Source organism: Leptinotarsa decemlineata, unplaced genomic scaffold, assembly GCF_025532065.1.
Source record: "Leptinotarsa decemlineata unplaced genomic scaffold, Ldec_3_MD MMD2_tig00078346_RagTag_RagTag, whole genome shotgun sequence".
In the NCBI taxonomy this organism is placed as follows: Eukaryota; Metazoa; Arthropoda; class Insecta; order Coleoptera; family Chrysomelidae; genus Leptinotarsa; species Leptinotarsa decemlineata.
This window is the reverse complement of record NW_027412724.1, coordinates 5,618,998-5,645,126: the sequence shown is the minus strand read 5'-3', so window position 1 is coordinate 5,645,126 and position 26,129 is coordinate 5,618,998. Positions and strand designations below refer to the sequence as shown.

Below are 26,129 nucleotides of genomic sequence, written 5' to 3'. Positions count from 1 at the left end.
ACCTGGATCCCCAAATACCGTTTTTTGCTGTCGACCAGTTTTGAAAACAAGAAAAGTCGAATTGCTCCAGTTCGACATATATCTTTCGAATCCAGGATATTTATAGTATCGCCTGACAACTGAACTGTTTCGTTTTCTAACCCTCCAGACTACATCCAGAATCTACTCGACCTCTCAGACAGCCTGTTGCTGATGACATCCAAAAAAGAAGGGACTCATTTGGTGAGGAATTTCCAATTTTTACATCGGAGTTGATTTCCACTACACAGACAACCTATTTTTGGAAACCAACTATATACCTGGTGTTTCCTTTTTGAATTATATGTGCTTACATGCATGTAACGTTTCAAAAATTATTTCCAACGTTCCAATAATTATTTTGTGTAGACGTAATGAAAGTCATATGAATTTACTTTATAACGTTGTTTTGTAAGATCCTACTGCAGCTGCAGCGGCGTCGTATTATTTCATTTATTGTGTTACTGGATCACATCCTTTTTGTAATGAAAACAATAACCGCTTTTTGTCTACCATATTTTGGTTTAGTCTGCAGCAACTATTAAATAATTTTCTGACTATGCATATTTTTATTTCTTGATTTTAGCAAAATCAAATCAAGTGGCGCCCCATCCAAAAAAAGGTTGTTCCACAAAATAAAAAACCCACGACCACTGCTCTCCCAATATATTGACTGCCGTTAGCAACTTGTTACCTTTTTTTGAAATTCTCTATTAGCCGTGGACTTTCATTCGATCATCATAAAAAAATATCAGAAAGAGGTAATACAGTATCTTCGAAAATAAGAACCTGTCGAAGCTTTCATTATACATTATTATACATTATACTTCTCTTAGGATCAGGAATCCCATGAGAGCTTTGAATCAGGAGAAATGAATGCATCTACATCTTTCACAGGCGTATTTATACAGTATAATGATAATAAAATAGCTGAAACTCTCGAGAAAATAAAAAATAACTGTAATTTCATGATATTATATTGAAAAAATATAATACAAAGTTGCTACAAAAGTTACTCGTTCCTCATTCAAAATTTCCATTGAGGTACGGCAGTTCATCCCTGGCTCATATGCCAAAAGAACGAGTGTTTTACCAGTACCGAAATATTCCAAAATTTGATTACCTATTAGTTTCAATAAATACTCCAAACGTATATGGATAGCTGGAGATATCCTGGAGCCCTCTATATATTCATTAAACGTAATTCACCTATTGAGAACCCTCTCGTTGAAAATATCAATGACCTGATCTATAGTTCATAAAATGGCAATGAAGTTTTCTGAAAACGAAAACCCTCAAAAAATATCAAGTGGGACACCACAACAACAACCGTCATACTCATCTCTCGTTTCAGTACCAACATTTCCAAGCAGAAAACAAGACATTATCTTCAACTCAATAGACAACACTAAATTGGAAGATTACCCGATCGCGTTAGCCAAAAAAATACATCATATTTTCATCAAGAATCCTAAATAACAGAATTTGTTTATATTTTTCAAATGAAGAAGTTGTTGAAGATGGACTCATGATGGCATGATAACTATCGGCAACTCTTCTCTCCGAGCCCGTAAATTGATATTTTCACATGAGAGACTCGTAATTTTTATGTAAATTCTTCAGTTCCCCACCCTATTGCAGAAATTGAACTTCAAAAACTACCTTTACAACTGATGATACCAATAACCTTCATTTGAATAGATACCTATAATCTACAATATAAAGATATACAGAGTTTTCGTATGAAAACCTACATTTCCTTCAATCGAATGTTATAATTCCCGATTTAATACTCGTAATACACGACGAAACAACCTTCCGCATCTTTCTGTCACCAGACGAACATATTCGTTTCAAATGCGAGCAAAATGGGCATGTAGCTTCAAAGTGTCCAAATCCATAGGAAACATATCATCTTCACTCGTATTTAATACAGATATATCCAGTCAGTTAGTTACATCTGAATACGACCCAAATTTCAACCAAAATACCATCAAACACCTGACAAAAAATCCTGGAGAAAAAACATCCCCCAATCCCCAACTCCCCCACCTACAACTGAGGACAACCCAGCGACCACCCCAATATCTACTAAAAAAACGAAGTTGAATCATCAATCGATTACAAAATATATGAAACCAGATACAAAAAAGTTGCAGATGCAAACAAAAAATAAATATTAAATGTAGCACAAATATACACGGATGATATGGATGAACTATTGATCATTTTAGAAGATATATTCTCATACCAATTCTCCACAGAAAAAAATGAGAATCTCGAACACTAAAATAAAAAATTAAATCAAATAGGTCTTTAGAAAACAGAAGATAGCGACTCATTCCTTGACAACACGTATAAAATTCCTTATATTCCCTAAATAGTTTCAGTTCAAATCAAGAGCTCAGCACCTGCGTCTATCGTTATGGAATATCGATGAGAAGAACAAAAGAAACGAAAATTTACTGAACGATTTCTTACTTAAAATGGAATAATACCAATATCTCCCAATCACAAGAAATCGCTGAGGCATTAGCCGATCACTACAGGGAATCTTTCAGTGATTCTGTTTTCCAATAGTGATGATATCAGTACAGATTCCGGAAACATCGTTCCACTCTGAATAACCTAATATTTTCAGAATCTGCTATTCACGAAGTATTTTCGTGCATAGCTTCTTTAATATTACCGAGGCATTCATAATAAAAAAAATTCTTAAAATTCGAATTTTCCATGTCCGAATCGATGGTCACTTATCCAAACCAGGAGTGTAACAAATGGGAACTCCTCAAAGATCCAATCTGAGTGCAACACTTGTTTTGATTGCCATAAATGACTTAATGTAAACATACCAATCTCCAGTTGGAGAGTGGTCTACGCTGGTGAACTGAAGGTATATTCCAGGAAATAACATATCAATTCCCAACCTACTAGGCACTAGACATTATCGAGATATGGAACAACAAATTGTACTTCAATTCTTGCCCGAAAAAAATAAAGTTATCCAATTGAATGCATACGAGGGAAATGGTTCTTAGGCATACTACTCGTTGACAAACTTTAATGGAAGTCCCATATACGCAATCTACGTCTCTCACTTCTAGCTAGTCTTGATATAATGAAATAGGTCACTCATCTGAAAACTTCATTATGTAAATAATTGTCTATCTAATAATCCTTGGTGGTTGATGCTCATTTTGATTGAAACATACTTGACAATTCCCTATGTCTGATTATACCCTGTAAATAAATTCTGAAAGTACATTGAAAGTTTCAATCGCAAAGTGTCAACTGATATTCAGAACAAATCTCTACAAGATACAGCAAAAAAATGGAATTTAGAAATTTTTGGTTATTTCCGTATTCATTCAGAACCAAAGAAACTACAGTACATGTTTGTTATCATTCAATGGTACCCGAAAAGAGGCAATTTTGCCATAATTCAAGTTACTCTAAATATCTTACCGTCTATGAGATACCCACGCATTCAATGATCTGTAGATTCCAAAATTAGAATTTTATATTCAAAGAAATAGTTGATTTGAAATACGATAAAAAAATAGAATAAGCATTTTTAGGTAGCAATGATTCTCATTTAGCTCACCCATGCTTTTACTGAAATAGTAATGAATCTTTTAATTGGTAATTTCATATTCATCACAGCTGCATATCTTGTTTTAGTTTTCCAAGGAAGATGTATTTTAAGGAACCACGTCTTGCCGTCAAATGATAAATCCTTATGTTCCAACTCCAGTTCTAAACCTTCTTTCATCAGATTTTCCTGAATATGAAATAACAACTCAGTCAGTCAGTCATAATATCTGGCTGAAACTTACCTGGAATATTTTCCTTTTGTCTCTTCGTTTAGCTTCCACTTCTGTCATAACGCCTAACTCTTCTTCCTCATAAACAAGAACCATATCGATTTTTCTTCTACCGTCTCGAAAAAATAAACTCTCTGGATCTGCAACCTTATGAAAAATCAGCATCTACTTTGAAAACATGATTGATAGATGAGTTGTTCAAAACATAAAAAAGAGTCTACAACCAAAACTGAATTAAGGGATTCGGGTTAATTTCAACTTTGAAAAATGTATTTTGGAGGAACTAAACGGTGGCATTGTTTTCAAGAATTATTATTTTTTGATATTGACATTGGTAGAATCAACTAGCTGTTGCCCAAGACTTCAGTTTTTGTGTCTTTCTAGATTTTATAATGGGAAAATGTTATCAAGTATTTGCCTTCTATAAAAATTATAAGAAACTTCTTTCACGAACTATAAATGCATGTATGGTGTACCAAGGTTTCAGCCAAATCAACTGAACAGCATCTTTATAGAATTGTTTCCAACAAATGTTTGACCCAATTCTTTTAAACTGATATAACAATAAATTAGTGAAAACCGGTTAAAATCGATAGAGCCATTTTTGAGAATAGAGCCAACAAACACAATGACAAACAGTAACACATTTTTGAGAAAGAAAGTGTTTGGCTTCCTAGTATTACATCTCGATACAAAAAAATGTGGGAATCTTCCAAAGAAAGGAAGGAAGCAATCAATTTCAAAATAAGCATTTGTTTCGCAAGAAAAATACTTTCGAAACACATATTTCCATATGGACACTGTTATCCAGATTGGCACTCGCCCTAAGGCGACCAATTTTTTTTTTTTTTGGTATGTCCTTAAGCTCTCTCAGCAATTCGGTTTCAGCTATCTCATGGGTTCCTGAGATAGCTGAGGCATAATTACGGGGTTGTTTTTGACGAATTACGAACAAACAGTGACGAGTGAGCAGGTGCATTATCGTGATACAAAAGATATGAATTGTTTTTCGATAATACTGGACGATTTCTTCGTATTGCTTCTCACAAGCGGCGCATAACTTCAAGATAATACTCCTTATTGACCATGCATGTGGCAAGAACTCCTGATGCACTACGCCACGGTAATCGAAGAAACAAGTGAGCAAAACCTTGACATTTGATCGAATTTGAAGTGTTATTTTCGTCTTGGCTCTCACGGGTTCTTCCATTGGGACGATTAGACTTTGGTTTCGATGTCATAACCATATGCCCATGATTTGTCACCAATTATGACCTTGTCAAGCAAATCTGGATTTCCGTTAACGTCATTCAACAATTTAATAATAATAGGTCTTTATTCCCACAATGATACAATAAATAAACAGGAAAGGCTGAAGATCAGTTGGTTGCACCAAAAGATGCAACCTCTGTTTTTCATCTTAGGCCAAGCTAGCTAATAGCTATTTTATAAGTAAGTCTTGTGAACTATGAATGGAGTCTTGTCCATGATAATGGGAATCTAAACGTATATCTTCGAATATGACCAATAATTTCCAAGTCAAGTAACATATTCCAACAAATTAAACATCAGAACAGAGTTAACCAATAAGTATCTTACCTTTTCTTTTTCCAAAGGTGTCACCGGTGTTGATAATTCTGTGAATTCTTCACCTGAATCTTGAACTAATGATGGCAAGGGTGTTCCAGGTAAAGTCATTTGGGAATCGTCATAACACTGGGGTCCAAAAGCGTCTTTCACTGATGCAGAACTTTTCGGGTTGGGCTAAAGAATTTTCAAACAATTGCAGCAATGTATCAATCAGCACTGAATAGTTCTACAAGTAAAGAGTGAATATGGGCAAACTAATCATCATCATTGCCTGGAAGATACTTTTAACCCTTTATAGGACCAATTATTGTAATTTTTGTTTTCAACTTTTTTTATATAATAAGTGGTCAACAGCATATATAAACTGCAAAGTATCTTGAAAAACCTGAAAAAAATAGTCACTTCCGGTTCTATAGGGTGGTAAATTATTATACCAAAGTGCATTGAGTGTTTATATGGAACCAAGCAAAACAAGCTAAAATAATATACCACTTTATTGAAATGAAACTTTATTCAATAATAACTATGACATTTTTTTCAAAACTGCATTATTTGCTATTGACATTACCATTTTGATGAAATGGATCGAAGCATTTTTTGCAAAGAGCAACATTGCAGGCCTTGTAAACTAAGTTGCTACGTTTCTGTTTCTCTTTGGTACTACAGAACGCGCATCTTCTATAAGTGGAAATTACAGGTAAGTGGCTACCTACGTCCACTAACCGAATTGAATTAGGTACAGTCCCCCTCGCATATCGACTATTATTTTTTCGGCCAGTGCCTCTTTCACCAATTGGTCTCCCCCGTTTCTGTATACTGGAAAATGTCCCAATGAGCTGATCTATCAGGCAACTCCTAAATTGCAAATGCGTCATTCACTTGGAAGCGTGATTTTCACTAATATATTGAGTCTTGTACATTATGTACGAATTCACCACAGCTGTATCAAGGAAATAGAAAAATAATTTCATCCACCACCTACGCGATTTCCATGAAATATTATATGTTGAATGTAACTGATCAAAATGATCAACGCCTCCCATGTGCAGGTTATAATCCCGGATCGCTCTTGGACAAATTATATCCTCTTTCTCTCCTCTTTTATTTCTCCTCTGAACTAAGGCTTTGTCAGATGGATCATGCATATTGCTCGCCAATATGATGGGTTTGGTACTTCTGTCTTTCCATTTGTACACTGTTATATCACCTGAAGAAGCAAAATCGGATTGTCCTAACGATAAAGCTTTATTTGGACAAAGTTTTTCATGGGGAAATTGTTTTCGGTTGGAACGAAATGTTCCGCAAGCAAATACTTTGTCATCCAATAACCTTCGAAGCAATGGAAATGATGAGAAAAAATTGTCAAAATACAAGCAGTAACCATGCCCTGAGAGAGGTTTCGATAAATTCACAACAACTTCCTCTCCCAAAGCAAGATTGTCAGGATTTTCAGACTTTCCTTGGTACACATCAAAATCTACCATTAATCCTGTGTTTGCACAAGTCATTGCCCACACTTTGATCCCTCTCTTGATGGGTTTCAGAGGCATATACGTTAACCGACCTTTGAATGCCACCATACTCTCGTCGCTAGAAATAAATCTTGATGGTGCGAAATTTTCCTTGAATTTGGAAGAAAGATGGGTAAGTAGAGGCTGCACTTTATATAATTTGTTGTATCCATCTTCACCTTTTTTGGGCATTCGTTCATTGTCAGCCAAATGGAGAAACCTCAATATTTTCAAAAACCTTTTCATTGTCATAACCTTTGGAACTCTCTCATTATGAAAATTGTGATTGTTTGACCAGTACATTCTGATACTCGGTAAATTGTTGATTCCAAACAGTAACAATAGTCCAAAGAAAGCTTTCAACTCAACAATATTCAAATCCAGTTTCACACCTTTTTGTAATGCATATAAATTGCTCTGTTCTACAAAAGTTTTCATAATGATGTCGTCAAAATTTGTTTCAAAAATGGATAGGACATCATTAGTGGAAATTCTACCTACCACTCCAGAAGGTCGATCAAAGATGAATGACTTGAAAGAAAGGTTGGGAAGTGGAGAAGCTTTTTCCCACTTTATTGCACCTGGGTTATCACATGGATTTATGTGGAATGCATTCGCGACGTTCGCGAGTAATATCAACAGTTACAGCTTCTAAATGCCTATGAAGGCGTGTATGTTGAATGTGAACGGAGTTGGCAACAAAACAAAGTGTTGTTAACTTCATTCATACACATAATGTAGACATAATGCTTCTATCTGAAACAAAGCTACGACAGGAGCATAAACTGAAACTGCGGGGTTTTACCACTATCCGGAAGGACCGTCCTGATGCTGTGGAAGGCGGTGGGGTGGCTATACTGATAAGGAGGGGTATCGCACACACGCAGATACCGCAGCAACGCAGTAACATTGAACATGCTGGAATCAAGCTTGCTGACGATACCTGCGTGTTCGAGGTATACAACAAACCAAGTGTACACTTCACTCCGCATGATTTGGACAATTTGCTTTATGTTAGGAATAAAGTGCTGGTTGTGGGAGACCTCAACGCCAGGAGGCGTGAGTGGAACTGCCACAATCAACAGAATACGAATGGTAACACGCTGTTGGAATATTCCCTGAACAACAATATCAATATCGAGTTTTCGGAGGAGCCTACCCACTACCACTGGAATGGTTCGTCACCCACAACTATCGACCTGGTATTGAATAAAAACGTCCGCGATTTGGGGATGTTGGTTACCGTGGACGAGCTTAGCTCCGACCATTGTCCGGAGCTCTTTGATCTCAAAAGGGAGATACCCAACAATAAAAAAATAAAATATGACTACAAGAGCACGGACTGGGCAGAGTTTAGGTCGACCATGAATAACCTCACAACTATAAGAGACAACATTTCCAAATCACGGATCAACGAGGTTTGTGAAGAATTCATAAAGAATATTCAAAAATCTCGTGACGTCTCTACCAGGAAGATAGAGGTGAAAGGGGAGCGAGATACTCTTCCGCATGATGTGGTTGAGCTCATAAAGCAAAAACATCGAGCCAGAAAAGATTGGCAGAGCACAGGAGACCCCCGCAGCTAGGATCAAATGCTGATACTTGCGCGAATTTATGAGTTCACCAATATGGAGTGGAAGAACAAACTCGAAAGCCTGAACGTGCACGACCACTCTGTGTGGAGGATGGCCAAAAAACTGAGCAATCGGTCTGAGGCTACTCCTACCATAGAGAGCGGGCAAGCGCACGCGGTGACGGACCATCAAAAGGCCCAGTTGTTCGGGGAATATTTTTCCAGCGTGCACCGAGTAGAACCGGATGTCTGTGAAGAACACACCAATAAAACCAGACTGGCTAATGAAGTCAGAAATAGGCCGGCTCCAATTATACCGGAGCAAACATTGATAAAGTGGATCACAGACGTAGAAGAAATCATTTTGACCATCAAGCGCCTGGGGAAAAACAAAGCCCCAGGCATTGATGGGATTGATGCAGTTCTGCTCCGCAACCTACCGCGAAAGGGTATCGTACAACTGGTGCATATTGTCAAATATAGAAAATAATCATGAAATGATTCAGATTCATTTGAGTAAATATATGAATTGAAAGATATTCCAACCTCACTTCAATATTTTAACACAAGAACACTCAGTATTCAGAATTCTATCTTTTGATATTTCAAGTTCATAGACGTCGAAATTGATCCGATCACAGGATATGGAATATAAAACAATCTCCAAATATGCAAACTTGGCACAGATTGCATGCTGTGCATTTTACCTCAGTACAGTGACCGGATCAAAGTCGCAATGTCAGCGTATAATTCTTTATAAATATTGAGGGAGGTCAAGATCATTAACAGTTAACAGTCAACAGACAGTATTCATTTTACGTATCGATTGGGTCATCAGAAATGCAGCACATCTCCTTTTCTTCAATCCTGCTGGGTGGCAGTGTAATGTAAGTTTTTTGATTATTTTAATGTATTTTTTTTATTAACATTGAGTGTGAGTTTATTTAAAGTATTTTTCCGTTTCTTTCACAATAAATATTTTATTAAATTTTAAATGAGTTCTTTCATTATTTGGAATGAATAAATGAGCGGGTGATACAGCAAATAAAAATCCTCTCGTTAATAGCCAAGCGAGAACTGAGTTGCGACAATATTGTGAACGCAATAATCAAGTAACAGCATTACCCAGAATGTCTGAAACATGCGGTGGTAGTGCCCGTTCCGAAACCAAGAAAAATCAAAATACGTTTTGATAGCTACCGACCAATCTCGCTTCTCAGTTCGGTCGCGAAGGTTATTGATAAAATCATCCTAAGCAGACTTCTCCGCCTGGAAGATAGGATGAAACTCATCCCCGCGGAGCAATTCGGGTTCCGGCGAGGTCGGAATACGACATCGCAACTGGTCCGGGTTGTTCACGGGGTGAGGGAGTCCTTCAACCAGGGGAAGAATACAGTTATGGTCCTGTTAGATATCAAAAAAGGTTTCGATGAAGTTTGAATAGAAGGGTTTGTCGCCAAAATGTGGTCGGCAGGCATGCCTTTATTCGTGATTAGGATTCTAGAATCCTACTTGAGCAACCGAACTTTTCGTGTAAGAGTGGACCAAAGCACATCTGCGAATTATTCAATCAAAGCAGGTGTCCCGCAGGGGTCCTGTTTGTCACCGCACTTATATTCATTATATACGCATGACTTCCCTATGTTCTCGAGGACGAAGGTGGGTATTTTCGCGGATGACACCGCGATTTACGCGCACTCTTTCTCGAGCGAGGTGGCGAAGCAACAGCTTCAGATCCACCTCGATAGGCTAGTCGTGCCGTATTTCGAACAAAATAAAATCGAAATAAATCCCGATAAAACTGAACTCGTAAACTTCACGAGGAAATTCACGACTGTGAAGATCTTCAGGAAGTTGCGAGTTAAGGATAAGTGCATTGACGAGCAGAAGAGTGCGAGATATCTGGAAGTGATCCTGGACAAGCGCCTGAACTTCCAGGAACACTTGAGTATGGCGATCCAACGAGCGGGTGCGGCGATAAAACGCACGTATCCGCTCATTGCACGGAACTCTAAGCTCAGTGTTGACAACAAGTTGCTTATTTATAAACAAATAATTAGGCCGGCTATGTTGTACGCGAGTCCTGTGTTCTGCAGTCTCAAGAAGTCCCCTTTAATGAGACTCGAGAGAATGCAGAATAAGGTGCTCCGTATTTGCACTAACAGTGACAGATACATTTCATTAAACAATCTGTTAGATCTGGCAGAAGTGGAGTCAGTCACCGACCATATCAGGAGACTGGCTCAGAAATTCTTCAAGTTCTTTCTACCGAAGAGCCCGCTGACGAGGGACGTCACGGCAGTTAGAAGCTATCATGGACAGCGCCGTAAGCACGGGCTAGTCTATGAAGAACTGGAGATATACCGTGAACGGCGCGAATGCGATCGCGTTTAGTTCATGGAAAAATTGGATAAGAGTATTCACGCACACATGATGACGTGATAGCAGAAATACTCTTGCCTGGTTTTTTAATGAACTTTTTCCAGGGGGTTATCGACAACTGCTACCAACAAACAGACGAATGATTCTCTGAGAAGTACCGAAACGCGGTAGAATGACAACTTCCGCGTAAGCCTCGGCAGGAAGCGGAAAACTATAGATGAGGCTGATATAAGGCGTTTTTGAGTGGAGAGCCAACCGCCAACACCAGCGGAGGCGTCTCCCACTGCCCCATCGGGGAACTGTGTGGAGGCGCTTTTCTCTTCCGTGCGGAATTCTTGAGAGCGCAAATGTATCGGGGTCTTTTCCTGCCACTCCCTCTACCTCATTCACTACCCATCCCAATCCTTCCCACTGTCCCACTCCATAGGGGAAACCCTTGTGTACATTTTGTATATTTGTATATATTTTTTTTGTATATATTTTATAAACACCACAAAAAAATACCTTAAAATTGTATGGAGAATAGTCAATAAAGAACATTTTGATTTTGATTTCGATTTCGATTTCGATTTCGATTTCGATTTCGATTTCGATTTCGATTTCGATTTCGATTTCGATTTCGATTTCGATTTCGATTTCGATTTCGATTTCGATTTCGATTTCGATTTCGATTTCGATTTCGATTTCGATTTCGATTTCGATTTCGATTTCGATTTCGATTTCGATTTCGATTTCGATTTCGATTTCGATTTCGATTTCGATTTCGATTTCGATTTCGATTTCGATTTCGATTTCGATTTCGATTTCGATTTCGATTTTGGTATAATATCCTGCAAACCATGGCCAATAAGCATGAAAACATTGAATTATCTGTTAAACCGATCGTTACAGCCTACACATCATAACATAGGGTTGAATACCATGTTGAATATTATCAATGGTTGCCTATTTGAAGTCAGAACATTGATATGTGTTAGAGTTAGCCGATAGTTGATGAGAATCCATGGATAAACTCTAAATCAATATTTCTAATCGGAGGAGACAAATTCTATTCATACAACAAAAGTAGATGGTGTCTTCCCATAAAATGATGCCAAAAGTCAATCACAAGATTTGGAATCGTTTCATGGGACATATCGTTCCCTGGCATATTTTCCATCGGCTACAAATTGAGACATTATTATATAGTCCGAAATGACGAGAAAATATGAATGATCACCTACCTCACACTTTTGGGGTAAGTACCGCCATATCAAAAACAATCGAAATTCTGAAATACCTTTCAGGAATAAATAAACTATGTGGCACAGGCACCACTCTAAGATCGTCTTATGGATTTTCCTGTAGTGCTTGTGTTTTGTCGTTAAAAAAAAGAAAAGTATATCTAGTTCACATAACTTTGCAGGGAGAAAGGATCGTTTCAGTTTTTACAAACAACACGAGGGTACGGTAACGGACAACCCGTTACGGATATATTACTACTATCCGTTCGATACGGATAGTAGTAATATATAGAATGTTTGTTGTATCTGATCTCAACGACAGATCCCTAAATATAAAGTTCACGTATGAGATAAAAAATAATGAAGAAGTAACATTTCCGAATGTTCTAGAATACTAGCATTTTCTTGTCCATAGACTGACTTTGAGCAAAGAAAGATGTGATCTTGAGAAAAAAGTCATTAAGAAAGTAGCTGAAAGTAGCAGGTGTTCTTCAAACACTAGTCAATCTAATTAGGAGACGAAAATTTAGAGAGTGTCTTTATAAATCCTCAATTTTTCAAAAAGACGAAGAAGTAAAATTTATGGTTCTTCTATATGAGCTAAAGTACAGCACGAATTGGTTCAAGAAACATGTTTTAGATATTCGGTTTCACAGACCGGACGAAACGGGAAAATATTAAGTATCATTACAGATAGTATTTTTGTTCTGATGTGGAGGAAGCGATTTTGATAGATTGGTTAATGATGCCTACGGATTCTCTGAATCTATTTGAGCTTCAAATAAATGGTCTGATTAGCAATTAGTCATAATCCTATTATTAATAATGAAGTCACTCAGAACATTCCAACTCTAATATGGTTCGAAGCTTTCTGTTAAGATTACAAAGAACTTCGCTATTCGATAACCCTGGATGACGTTCGAAGACTTCTTGTGGGTTCGAAGAATTTTTCTGCTGCAGGCCCAAATGGGTTGAATACTTATTGATGAAAAAAAACTGCCCAGCCCCACTTACACTCAACAGACTCAATACAAGCGTAATTTCTCTATGACCTTGATCGATGACAGCAATATTGAAGCTAGGGTCCAATCAAAGCAGGTCACTTTCAGAAAAGAATTTTGGGGCAAATCGCCCACGGCCCTCTCTTTTATTCTTCCTTTCAATATTGCCATTATTCGTTACGTTCAGGAAAACTAACAGGTATACCTTGGTACGGCCAGAGGCAAAATATTTGTTTCAAATGCTTCATCTGAAACTTTATTCATCTGGAGGAAATCATTTTCATCAGTTATCAAGGATGGTTGAAGAGTAAACGCATGTTGTTTTTATGGAATTCATCCCAGAAGAGGATGATGCGGATACCACACAGTTAACTCTCAGATGAAGGAAGTGTCCTATACATCTAGATTCCGGAAACCGTAAACTTACCTCGATGTGGAACAACTTCGCAACCAAGTGGTGATTTTAGTAAAGTATCAGCACAAACTACGACAGATCTGGGAAACAGTGGGAAAATCAAAGCTGCTGCTACCAATATGTTTGTTTTTAATTTACATAGTTTTTTTCAGGGATTTCAAATCTATTCATATCATATTAGGCAATGGAAGTCCGAACTAATCAAATGCACCACGAAACATTGTCAAATAAGCAAACGTTGAATACCCGGTACGGACCCTTATTCCGCGGATATGAGAAAAATATGGTCAAGCTTACCAAAGAAGAAGCTCACCTCAGTTTCTTGTGCCAGTCCTCACCCGAAGATGATTGTGGATACTGACAATCGAAACGTCGTTAAGTAACTTGTCTTGGGATCTTTCAATTTGTAATAATGATATTTAATTAATTTCAATATAATTGTTATTTTTTAGCTAATCTTTTTGATTTTTATAGTTTCTTTTAATAATTTCAAATCAATTCATATCATGTTAAACAATGGAAGTCCGAATTAATGAAATGGGCCATTAGAGTAAGTGTGAGGATTTAGTTTCAAGTAAAACGAATGTCTTAAGGAAAAAAGAGAAAGTTTAATGTTCTCCAGTTCCAAGATCATACCATCTTGTCGGAAAACAACAAAAATGTTGAATGGCAAAATGCAGAATCCCGTTATTTTTAGCCTATTTACATCTATTCAGGGTACACGCAACTCGGACCCATTGATCAATCATTTCATGGTTGTCAGGAATGACCTCTTTATAATAAGCCTAACAACCAGCACACTCCAAATTTTTGTTAGTATTCCAAAAATATTCATTATCTATGAAATTAAATATGTCCGATCTTTTTCTCATACAACCCCATCAAACAATGTCGGGAAGTGTTTTTCAATTTGGATATGAGAACATTATTGATGACCGACCGACTATACAATTAGTTTTCAATTCAAAAATTAGTCCATTTAGTAAATAGTAATACTTTGGTCATCCTAGGATTAGTAATAACCCATTAAAGAGCCAATAACTATTTATAAACTTTGAGGTTTCATTCATGAAACTCTGATTCTAAATATACGTCATTGAATTCGATTCCCCAAAACATTCAATTATTTACGTACTTACAATACGTACCACTTTGAGTGCAATACGTCATTGAATTGAATTATTTCGTTCAAATGGAAAGGGTATATTTTTAGAAGGGATTCGTTTTTGGGAGAAAAACATTTTTGGCTTTCTTCTTCTCTGTAGGAGACTTCCGGAGAAAATAAGGAAAAAATTGAGTTCAAAATGAGTTCTTCACAAAAAGGGATACCTAGATCATGCATAAAAGATACTTTCAGTTACAAAGTGAAAGAAAAAGCTCTCTCGAAACAACTACTTTTCTATAAATATTGAATGACATGAAAGGAAAAGTATTCTCACAACAACTACTTTCATACGGACATTGAATTATATGAAAATTGATTTTTTCAATTCAGTTTGTATTCAAAACATTCGTTATTTGATTGATACAGATATCATTCATAGGAACGCTATACAATATAATATACGAAAGAGTTATGATATAAAATTTGACTCACATATCACAATTGAAGTACGTAAAGACATTCATTCATGTTTTACTACAAATATTTATCATGGAACTGAAACAGATATCATACAAAGAAACGATAAAATTAGATTCGGTCGTTACTTGATGAAGATCAAACTACATAAACTACACCCCACGATTTGATCTCCACAAACTTTATTTGAAAAATATATCACGACATGTTTCGCTAACACAGTAGCTTTATCAATAGTGATTTGAATCACATTTGTGGAGATCAAATCGTGAGGTGTAGTTTATGGAATTAAATTCGGAAACCGTTACCATCAATGCTGCCAATTTTTTGTAAACTTCAGGCGTGACGGGTAACATGCCATTCCCAATTTTCTACTCATTTTATGTGAAAACGATGCCAAATGTAGAAAATTATTCAATTCAGGATTTGTGAGAAATATATCGATGTTCATCTGTCTTCAAACACAAATAACAGTCGAATGACCTTTCCTACATATGATCGAGAAACCAATCTCCCGTAGATCTCAATTCTGACGCCATCGATCACCATGGTCATTAGCCATGTGGAGCCGTGTTCTGGGTAGTTTATATTAATAACAACCCAAGCCACTCGGAGAGCATCATGAATCAGTCCACGTTCACCGATGAATTATCGCGAGAAAAATATCTAATCGAAGGTAGATTCGAACCTACAACCTTTGAATCGTGAGTCGAAACCAAACCAAACCAAATCAGAACTCTTCACTTCTCGTTCACATTTTACAATAACAAAAAATCTATATACATATAGACAATACAACCATTCTCACATATGCCTGAGCAGGGTTATGAGAAAGAAACGGATCAGGTAAGGGAGGATGACTGCTTTACTGAGCCTAACAGAATGAGAAAAGAAACGCCACCACACGATCCCACGATTGAACAGTGGGAAGCACCCCCGCTGGTTTCAACGGGTAGTTCTCTGCTCAACATATTTTCACTTTAAACCTTCGTTCATGACGTCTCGCTTCCTGTTTAAACTCACGCGATAGTTTTCCTTTTGGTGCGATTTCGATATTGCTGAATCTCATTTTTACAAATGTAAGTCAATAACGATTGTCCGGAACCTCCTGGAAAAAGTTCATGAAAAAACCAGGTAAAAAAAATTGTGAGTCGAGCACACCAGCACTTCGCCAATAGTTAGCGTGCCCTAAAAAATGATCATGCCGAGCTGTACCTGCCCCATTGCATCATATGTAGTTGAGATCCCTGTTATACAGCCTATTATGTTCAGATGTCATCTGAATAGACAGTGCCAAATGAAGGATCAATTATTCTGAGACAATCACTGCCTTTTTTAAAGTATTTTTTTCAGTTCATTTCAGGCGGTCCCTTGAATATTTTTTCATGTTGTTTCCTGATATATTTTCCCAGTATATTTCTCATTGATCTGATCCTGATCCATTTGCTGATCTGGTCCTATATAACAGATATATTTACCACAACTGATGACCAATATGAGGAGTTGATGATCGGTGCAGCACATTAGCCTTGCCTTCCATTTCTGACTGTCCAGATATTCAGTATAGAATCAATCTATTCCAGCCAGTTTATTTAGTAATCAACGGCATTTCCGGACCGATGTCACTGATGTCAGGTTCATCAAAGTTTCGAGTGCAGCCTGGCTGTCTCTAAGCATACCGATTGGCTCATTTCATTTAGGACTCAAATCAATATTCCTTTTGTATGGCAAGCTTGCATACACATCCGCTCCTAGTCTGCATTGACCCACTCTTGCCTTATCTTTAATTGCTTGCGTTATTTCCAAACAAGCAAGTCTTTGCGCGCTACCCTAGTTCATTGAAAGCAGTTTCATCTTTGGCCACATAACCAATAAAGATGTAATTGGTTTTAACTACCATTGAGTATAGCCAGTACACCATGTCTGATGTCAGCACCCATGCTTATCCGAAAATACGACATTTTCCCATCTGCTGTCTAAATATTGGTTCAGGTCAGTCTGGAATCTAGTTACTCGCCCAAATATTAAACCTCCCCTGACAGTCGTAGAAGTCCCTCTTTCTTGGCCCTCTCAATGATCAGGGCGGACTTATGTTGAACCCGGCTTCTTAAAATATTCAGGCTCTATTGCATGCATTTCCTCACTATATTATTATATTGTATACTTCCTATGGTCCAGAATTCAATATCAAGGTTCCATAATAGGAGGAAAAATACTTTTTCCCGAGGACAACTTTTTGTTACCCGAGCCAGTCTGTTTTTGCAATAATGCTCGTGTAGGTATAACAAATCTTCAACACCTGGATGGTTCCAAGAAAACTAAGCGTACATCCTTGTTCATGTGAGCATATTCTGTTTTGTGCTTTGAAAATGTCGACAAAGTTATAGTATATACGAAGTCAGTTCGAATGGCATAAAAACTAAATAGTTACCGAACGTCGCTAGTTTCTTTGTATGGCATGGGATCGTGGTGTAATTTTTTCTCTAATCATTATTTTTTATTGGAGGTTTCATATGCTACTAACTAGTACCTTTATCAGACTCGGACATTAGTTGGATATGGACTATGCTAACATTTTAAAAAAGGGTCACCACTTGTTGGAACGGAAAAATTCGAGAGTCAAAGAATTCCAAATAGATATGAACTGGTATAAAGATCAGCGGTGAAAGATCGTGTGAGCATGAAAATGTATTAAATATCGTTTTTTGAAGATTTACGTTTCAGCTTTCGTCAGTAATGGTCTAAAAATACATGTTTCATATTGATTGATGATAAAACAGATACGTATTCACGCACGCATATCCTAAACATATCCGTTTACATTTTTTATTTGGATTGTTTGAAAGTAGCGAGTCCATTACATCCATTACATCCTGTTGAATTAATTACGACGAAATATGTCGTCGTAATAAATATCTTGAACAAATATTCTTGACTGTTTTCTTGATTGAAATGAAACTGAAACAACATAAATTATGTGTGTTTAAAAAAATTTCAATTTGTGAATTTATTCAGTGAAATATCTTTCCCATTGGTGATCAATACTGTATGATAGAGCTAAGCAGAAATGTAGAAAATTTTTAAAGCTAGGCAGCGTTCACAAAGTTTTAAAGCGATAAAACGCTCTAAACCTGTTTAACTGAATAACATTGGTACTTCCGTTCCACACAAATTTTAAAAATTGAATTGTGTCGAGAAGTTATATGAGTTTGTTATCGCTCAATAAATATTCGATAAAAATACCTGCAAACCCACAGGTTACAATGTTTTTGATTGTTTTATTTGTCAATCATACGACATCATACATCTATACAGCTGGCATTTTCGTAACGAAAGATGTCATCCCTTTATTTTATCCACACTACGTCTTCCACCCATCAGTTTATGAAGGCCGCTCATGCATATTCAATTCCACCCTCATCTCTCAACTCACATTTCTTTTCTCTTCCTCCAGTGGCTCACTACATCATCTCTATCATATGTTCTGCCTTTACCGATTTGTCCAACCTACATGTGCACGACTCCTCCGGCGCTAGGTTGAATCTAGACAGGTACCTACTCCTCGAATTTGTCTTCTCACACAATTAGCTACAATTAGCTCTGGACTGTCTTTCGCTACAGGGCTATCATGTTATTTCCAAATGTTTTTCAGAATCTGTGAAACAATCGTCCAGTCGTGTCATCTCCCATGGTTCTTTCAACTCTACTTCTTTTCTCTTTGGTATACCAGTCCCTCTTCACATCCCAGGTTATTTCTTGCTCATTCATTCCTATCTTGTTCTTCTCTCCGTTTCCCTCCTCTTCCTAATCATCATCTGTACTTTCACTACTCTTTCATAATCCATTCTATCACTCTCGATCTGTAATATTCGATCTGCAATATTCATGCTACTCTGCCCGGGTTCGCTTCCATTTCCAGTCTCCTACTCATTCCTCTCACTCATAAATGCTCAACCTATTTCTATTCTTCAATCATCTTCATTTCCTTCTTTCAGATACTCTCCGGAGGTATCTTGTCCCGTGTTCTCTACTGGAGGACAACGAGAGAGGCATTTCTGCTGTTTCCGTATTCTACTATCATGCAATCTACTTCCCTAGACCTGAACTCCATACAACACTCTCCTTTATTATCTTCACAAACTCTCTTGTGAGTTTCACATTCTTTTCAGTCCATCGTGGAAGTGATATTTATTCTTACCGCAACTACTTATGGTTCTCAATGAAGAGTAGACCCGTATTCACTACAAATACTTGCTGTTTGTCTTCATATCTACCTATCTCTCTTCTTTACATCCTGGCTCTCGGACCCTTTTTACCCCTTCAACTGCATTCATGCATTCAGTTTGACGTCACCAGTTCTGATCTTCTTTCCACTTCTTATAGCGTCTTTCCTTCGATGATGACTGGCTGGTCATCGGCATAGGCCTGCTATGCCGTTCCTCAGTTTCATACAGTGTGATACACTTAAGATAAAGACGCCCCTGTTTTTTCATTTGATTTTTGTACAGACATAGTACTTCATGGGTCGCAATATTCAGCTCGAATGATAGCTTCAAACCCAGCTTACTGCGTTCCTGCGAAAAGGGCAAATTCTCGATATTTTTCTTCGCGTTGATGATATCAAAATAATTTATTTGAAAAAGTTGCTTGATGATCGATTTTGACTCTTCATACCGAATTTCAACGCAAAATTCGAATTTCATATTCCGGTCCGATTTTCAATCAATGGTTCTGAATGACAACCTACGAAAATAATAAAATCGTTATAATGTAGGAATGAGAATGAAAAACATAATATGCATTATGAATACATTAATTTCATTTATTTTAACTATTTTATCATTTCTGTAGCTTCTTATTTGAAACCGTTAATTGAAAATCGGACTTGAATATGAAAATTACAAAAATAATCTTGGGAATTTTGGGTTGAAATTCGTTATGTAGGGTCAAAATCAATTTCTAAGCAACTTATTCAAATAAAATTTCGGTATCTCTAACGAGATATCGCAGTAGGCTAGGTTTGAAGCTATCACTAAGTATTGCGAAAAGTGCGGCCCATGAAGGTCTGCGACTGTGCCAAAAATCATATCTCTGCTTTCAAAACTGACTAAAGTACAGGGATATCTTCATATTAAATGTGTCACACTGTATACGTAATTTCATCAAACCGTACTTCCTCAATAATCAACCACAGTGTAGGACCTAAACTAGACCCTTGCGGACAACCTCAATTCATCGTTTCGAAAACTACTGACCTCCCTCTTGAAGGAAGCTGATCGGCCTGGAACTTCCGTCCTTCTCAGGTAACCATGTAACGCTGAATTTCTTACATAACCTAGGATAATACTTTATTTCAGGCAGGCATTAGTTGAATCTAGTAATGTATTCGTGGTTCAGCATAGCACCAGTGATGAGAACTGCAGCTGCTGGATTACAATCGATTTTGTTTTTGGGTTCAATTGATCAAAATGCATATAATTACATAATTTCACAAATCTTATTTTTGTTCAAATAATTTCGTTTGTAGTAATTATAAATATAAAATTATTACTATTTTTACATTTCTTCAGTACAAAAATGAATTGTATCAACAAGAATTTGGAATGGCAATGGTTTCATCCTCGTCAACAATTCCGAGTATCATTGTGGGCAAACATCCACGGAAATGTACCATTGTCTGTGAATCTGGAGAGGATTATTTTTCATCAGGAATTTCAGGCCCCGATAGCATAGCACGTATTCTGTGCCTACCCCGCTGCGGACCGGATCAGGTTTTCAGCGTTTGGCACTCTCGCCAGCTGACCTGAAAAATCACTTACCAAATAAAGTAATTGGCTTCGTTGATAATCCGAATTTATTTAGTTGGGTTTCACTGCATGTTGCAGTGAAAGATCGAATGGACTCCGCAATTTAAAACCTACCTACCGCTGATCACGCATCTGAAGACAAAACTTGATGCTATGGTCTATTTTCAGGGCGTTATTCACCGGCACACTTCAAGTTTTTTCATGCTTACAAAACGTTCAAATTCCCTGGGATGGAAACTATATATTATTTTTTTTACGTGTCAACTTGTATTTGCTTATGTTTAGGTATCCCACATTCAAAAGGAGATTTTTACTTTATCAGGCGGTATACGTTTGGTATTTTTGGAGAATGGAGATTTCATAAACACAGTTGTTGCAAGCCAAAAAAATGTAGGCTAATTAGGAAATGAATGAATTTGATTTATATTCACTCACCTTCTCGAAAGGTAAAGATCCTCTTCTATACTGACTCGTCTCTGTGTCTCTCGGACTCTCTTCAATGCCATTCAAGTGCATTTCGACATCGTACACAGAAGACTTTTGCCGGTGGAGAGTATACAGTGACTTAGAACGACCTTTATCAGGAAGGCTTGGTAATGTAGTGCTCTTAACCTGAGGAGTATCTTCCCGTTCGAAACGAGTGTTGATCGAGTCGCAGAGAGGCACATTGAGACTTAAGGTACTTTCGTTACTTGGTCGTCTTGAGAAATCTGTGTGAAATATTGAATTGAGTTATTAGTGTTTTTGTGAAATTATTATGGTTTGTGACGGAATTGGCCGATACTTAATGACAATCCATAACTTATTGTTTAGCGAAACACGTGTTGCGAATTTTGTGAACTGTCCAGTGGAAATCTCACAATGAACTGTAACTTGAATAGATTATTGTGGGTTGGTGGGTCTTTTAGATTTCTTGTCGATAGAACAGTACTCAAAAATTTAGTAACGATATTCAACAAATAATGAATTACAAGTTCCAACTTTTGTATGACAGACTAATTATTATATTACACAAAATATATTTCAATGACCTGCACGAGAAAAATATTATGTAATGGCAATGTCAAAAAGCTGCTTAGGATAGGCTAAAAAATATCTTATAGAAACAATCGAATGAACTGAAGTTATCTAGCTTGAAAAGTAGTCATCATTTTAATTTACCCATATTTGTCTTGTGAACCATAAGTAGTTAAATTTACTGAGTAGTGACAATAAAGTTGTGAAAATATCAGAATAGTCGAACGCATATTTTTGACAGAATGGGAATTAATGTTTATTACATATTCATGTTTTTTTTAATAAGTAGCGAACTGTCAACTACTTTGGTCACTAATACAAAAAATCATCTAGAAGCACTTGTACTTATATTTCTATAACATTTTGGAGTCAACGAATACCACCGAAAACAATAATCTAAGCAAATTATACTTAAAGTAATGATTTATCGGCAACATCAATATTTCACTTATTACCAATGCAATTATAAAATCTCCAATACAAAGAAAATATATACATAGGGTGTTTCTCAGTAATATTCTGATATTTGTAAAGCTTATTTTTTTATTCATTCCGAAAAAACTGACCTAATTTTCGGATGATACTCTAGCGTGATCTCAAATGATTTTCTGGAAGATGTATGCGTTTTTTGTGCATTTTCTGTTCTACAAAATTTTTTTTCATTGTCCTATCCAAATTCCTCTGAAGGTACAATTATTTGGTTCTTCCTATGTTTCTCTAAACAAACATTAAAATGTTTTCTTATAAATGAAGTTATTTTGGTGAGATTTTGTAACTTTATGTCTGATATTTTGTAATGACTTCATGATGTATTCTTGTCCACCAATTTTATATAAATTCATATAATTTTTGTATGATTCAATTAGTGTTTTTTAACTATATTGATGATTTATCTGTTAATGAATATTATTGAAATAAATGGATTAATTTGAAAATAACATCTTCAAAATCCTCATTGCTTTTCGAGCAAATCTGGTCTCTTTATTTTTTCTTTTCGTTTGACGTACGGTTTTCGTATATATAAAAAATTAATTCGTTCGTTTGGTATTATTAGCATCAACAATTCTGTCGCAACATAATCCATTGAACAAGTTTATAGATGTACCCTTGATAATGGCTGGTTGAAAATTTTTGTCCGTTTTATTGTCACGTATTTTCATAGCTCCATATCTCAATAAATATTAATTCTACTGCGTCATAGTGATAGATCGATAGTGAATTTCGTACTCCATACATTGATGCTGTTCATTTTTTATCATCATTATAATATACGAATTTGAATTGAACCAAATCGCTGCCGAAACAGCCCGAAAAACTAACCAGGCATTTGGTAAGGATAGTGTTAATGAACGCACTATTCGACGTTGGTTTACGAAATTTCATTCCGAAGATTTTAGCCTCGAAGATGAGCTCCGGAGTGGTTGACCTACATTAATCCAAGACGAGGATTTCAGAACCCTGGTGGAGACTGACCCAACATATCTGTATGTGTAAAGAAGGGAGGGTAAGTGTAAGCCCACAGCACTTAGACCACATGTGACCCATTGTACATCCTCCTAGGTCATCGTCCATCCTCTCCTTTCCAGGAAAGTGGACAGGTCAGTGGGAGACATCTCCTTTATATCGGCAGGTGTAGGCCAAGACTCGCCGAACACACACTCTCTTATTGACGATAACTCCGGGCACTCGCATAGGACATGCCTGATAATTTCATCTTCCTGTTCACACATCCTGCATAGTGGCCAGATATTTCTTGGCCACTAGCTTCCCAGGGTCGCCCAGGGTGATCCTGGCAAGATTGCATCCTTTGATTCCATCTCATATCTCTAAGGATTGAGCATGGGTGTAACATTTGGCTAGTTCCGCAATTGTCAAAGTAATCAGGCCGTAGGTGCCACTGGCACTTGGCTAAAGAGTCGGTAATGCGATTACCTTTACTCCCGTCGTGCCCTTTAATCCACCTCAGGATAATGTTATTATCAACCGAGGCTTTGGGTAAATCTTGGTTACACTCTAGTACTAACCCAACATAAATGGTGCGTGGGATGGCGGAAGACCTAGGCGTCAGCTCCCATGCGATTTTTTGATGGTTTTTAACGTATTGGAAAAGTCCAGGAGCTCGAAAATTGGGTGCCCCACGATTTGAACGATCGACAGAAACGGAAACGTTTCGAGGTCTATTCTTTTTCGCCTTTGCACAACCAAAACGATACTTTTTTTAATCGGATCGTCACGTATCATGAAAAGTGACAGTGAGTGGATACCGATGAGCCACCCAGGCGCTTTCCAAAGGCGAAAACCTACAAAAAAAAACCTGATGTGATTCACTATAACTTTCTGCAAAGGGGCCAAACCTCCAGCAGAATCCTATTGTGAAGAAGTCGACGAAATGTACCGAATATTGCATCAGCAGCAACCGGCATTGGTCCACAGAAGAGGTCCAATATTGCTCTACGACAACACCCTTCCACACGTTTTACAAATCACCTAATCGAACAGATTGTGCGTTGATGTTTTGCCTCACCCACCACACTTCCCCAACCTATCGTCAACTGACTACCGTCTTTTCAAGCCCTTCAATTATTTTCTGACCGATAGAACCTTCGCCAATCAGGACCTGGCAAAAACGGCCTTCGTTGACTTCATCGAATCCGGAGCACACAATTCTTATGCTGACGGAATTAATCGACTTGTGTTACGTTGGCAAAAGTGCACTGATTCAAATGGTGCTTATTTCGGTCAAATTGAATCAGTTTTCACTGTGATATTACAGTTCAAAATAGACTCATAAGAACGGATAAAATTTCTGAAACAACGTCAACTGACTGGAAGCCAAACGGATATATGAGAAACGCTGTCCAACTAAAAATATTCTGGATACAAGAACATTTTCAAATATTAATAGAACATTGTGCGAAAAGGAAATTTCTGAACCAGACAATCATGTAGAAGGAGAACAACGCACTGTAAGAATACCAGGAATAGAGGTAGCTATTTTAAATTCGGTCGAGGAAGATGCCGGATTAAATACTCGAAAAACTGAAACAATTACTGTTTTTCAATAGTCAATGAATGTGAATGAAAATCCATTGTCAATCAATCGTTCTTTAGATTTAGAATTTAGAACTACTCAAATGAAAGGCAGTGATTCAGTGCAATTCTCACACGGACGCCAATGGCATGTAAACGTTATGTACAGCCAGAAATATCTTTTGATGCTTACAAAATTTAGTACCTTCTGGGAGTGGAACTTTAAGGGTTCATTTTTTTTGTCAATAGATTCAAAATTAATATAATACTCGCTTATATTGAAATAATTGAAATAAAATGTTACTGTAACGAAATATTATTTCTGTCTTTTCTCTGGGATGAATCATTCTTGAGATATTCAAATAATTTCAAAATGATGATTTCCATTTGATTAAAAGTATCTCATGTGCGAGATGAACTTTCATCCCGTTAAATGCTGTAGACACACAAACCACGAGATTTGGAAATAAACGTTTTTTATACGAGTATATGATAAACTCAGACGACAATATATTACTCGATAGAATGAAAATTACAAATTTATTCACAATTCTCATTTGCCAAATATTTCACAAAAAATAATTATAGTCAAAAAACCAATGAAATTTATGAAACGAAATGTTATATTCAATTCACATTATTTCATCAATAAAAATAATTAAAAATGAAAGACTGATATCAACTCGTACACTCATTTATATAGATTTTTTTTCATGATCAATTTTTTCAAATACAACCGTTCTTCATAGTTTTTGTCTCATAAGAAAATGACCATAAAAATGTTTTCCAGTTTCAACTTTCAAACATCCTCAACTGTGTAAGAATTCAAAAAATTACATAAATAAATCACCAAGTTTCAGCGAACTCTTTTAAACTCACCTGCTGAATTCCCTTCAAATTCAACAAAAAGGGTATTTAAATCCTTGCTACTAGTTTCCATTTCTTGACTAACTCAAATGAATATGAACAATTACTGAAACACACTCTGATCCCGAAAACTACATTAGGCGAAAAATATGTATATTTTATATCTAAATTGAACAACGTCGTGAAATGGCTAACAGAATCGCACCAAAATAATTAAGAACGTGAATAAATTTGGAAATTTGACTTTTCCAAAATTAGGTCAGGGTGTTGTGCGAAGCGTTTGTTTTGA

The 26,129-nt window shown here is 36.8% G+C and overlaps 1 protein-coding gene across 3 annotated transcripts in view; it reads right to left on the bottom strand.

The window, feature by feature from the left end:
- The window catches only part of LOC111514854 (anoctamin-4), a 57,094-nt gene extending 30,965 nt beyond the window's left edge, over positions 1-26,129 (bottom strand). Inside the window, exons 1-5 of one of the 3 annotated variants that reach the window (XM_074185836.1) lie at positions 25,853-26,129; positions 21,362-21,636; positions 5,442-5,606; positions 3,855-3,989; positions 3,623-3,799 (exon numbers count right to left, since the gene is read on the bottom strand). In XM_074185836.1, coding sequence (XP_074041937.1) covers positions 3,623-3,799; positions 3,855-3,989; positions 5,442-5,606; positions 21,362-21,636; positions 25,853-25,913 — 813 coding nt within the window. In that variant the 5' untranslated portion in view covers positions 25,914-26,129. The remainder of the gene's footprint in view (positions 1-3,622; positions 3,800-3,854; positions 3,990-5,441; positions 5,607-21,361; positions 21,637-25,852) is intronic. The other 2 variants (XM_074185834.1, XM_074185835.1) reach the window with 2 other exon arrangements.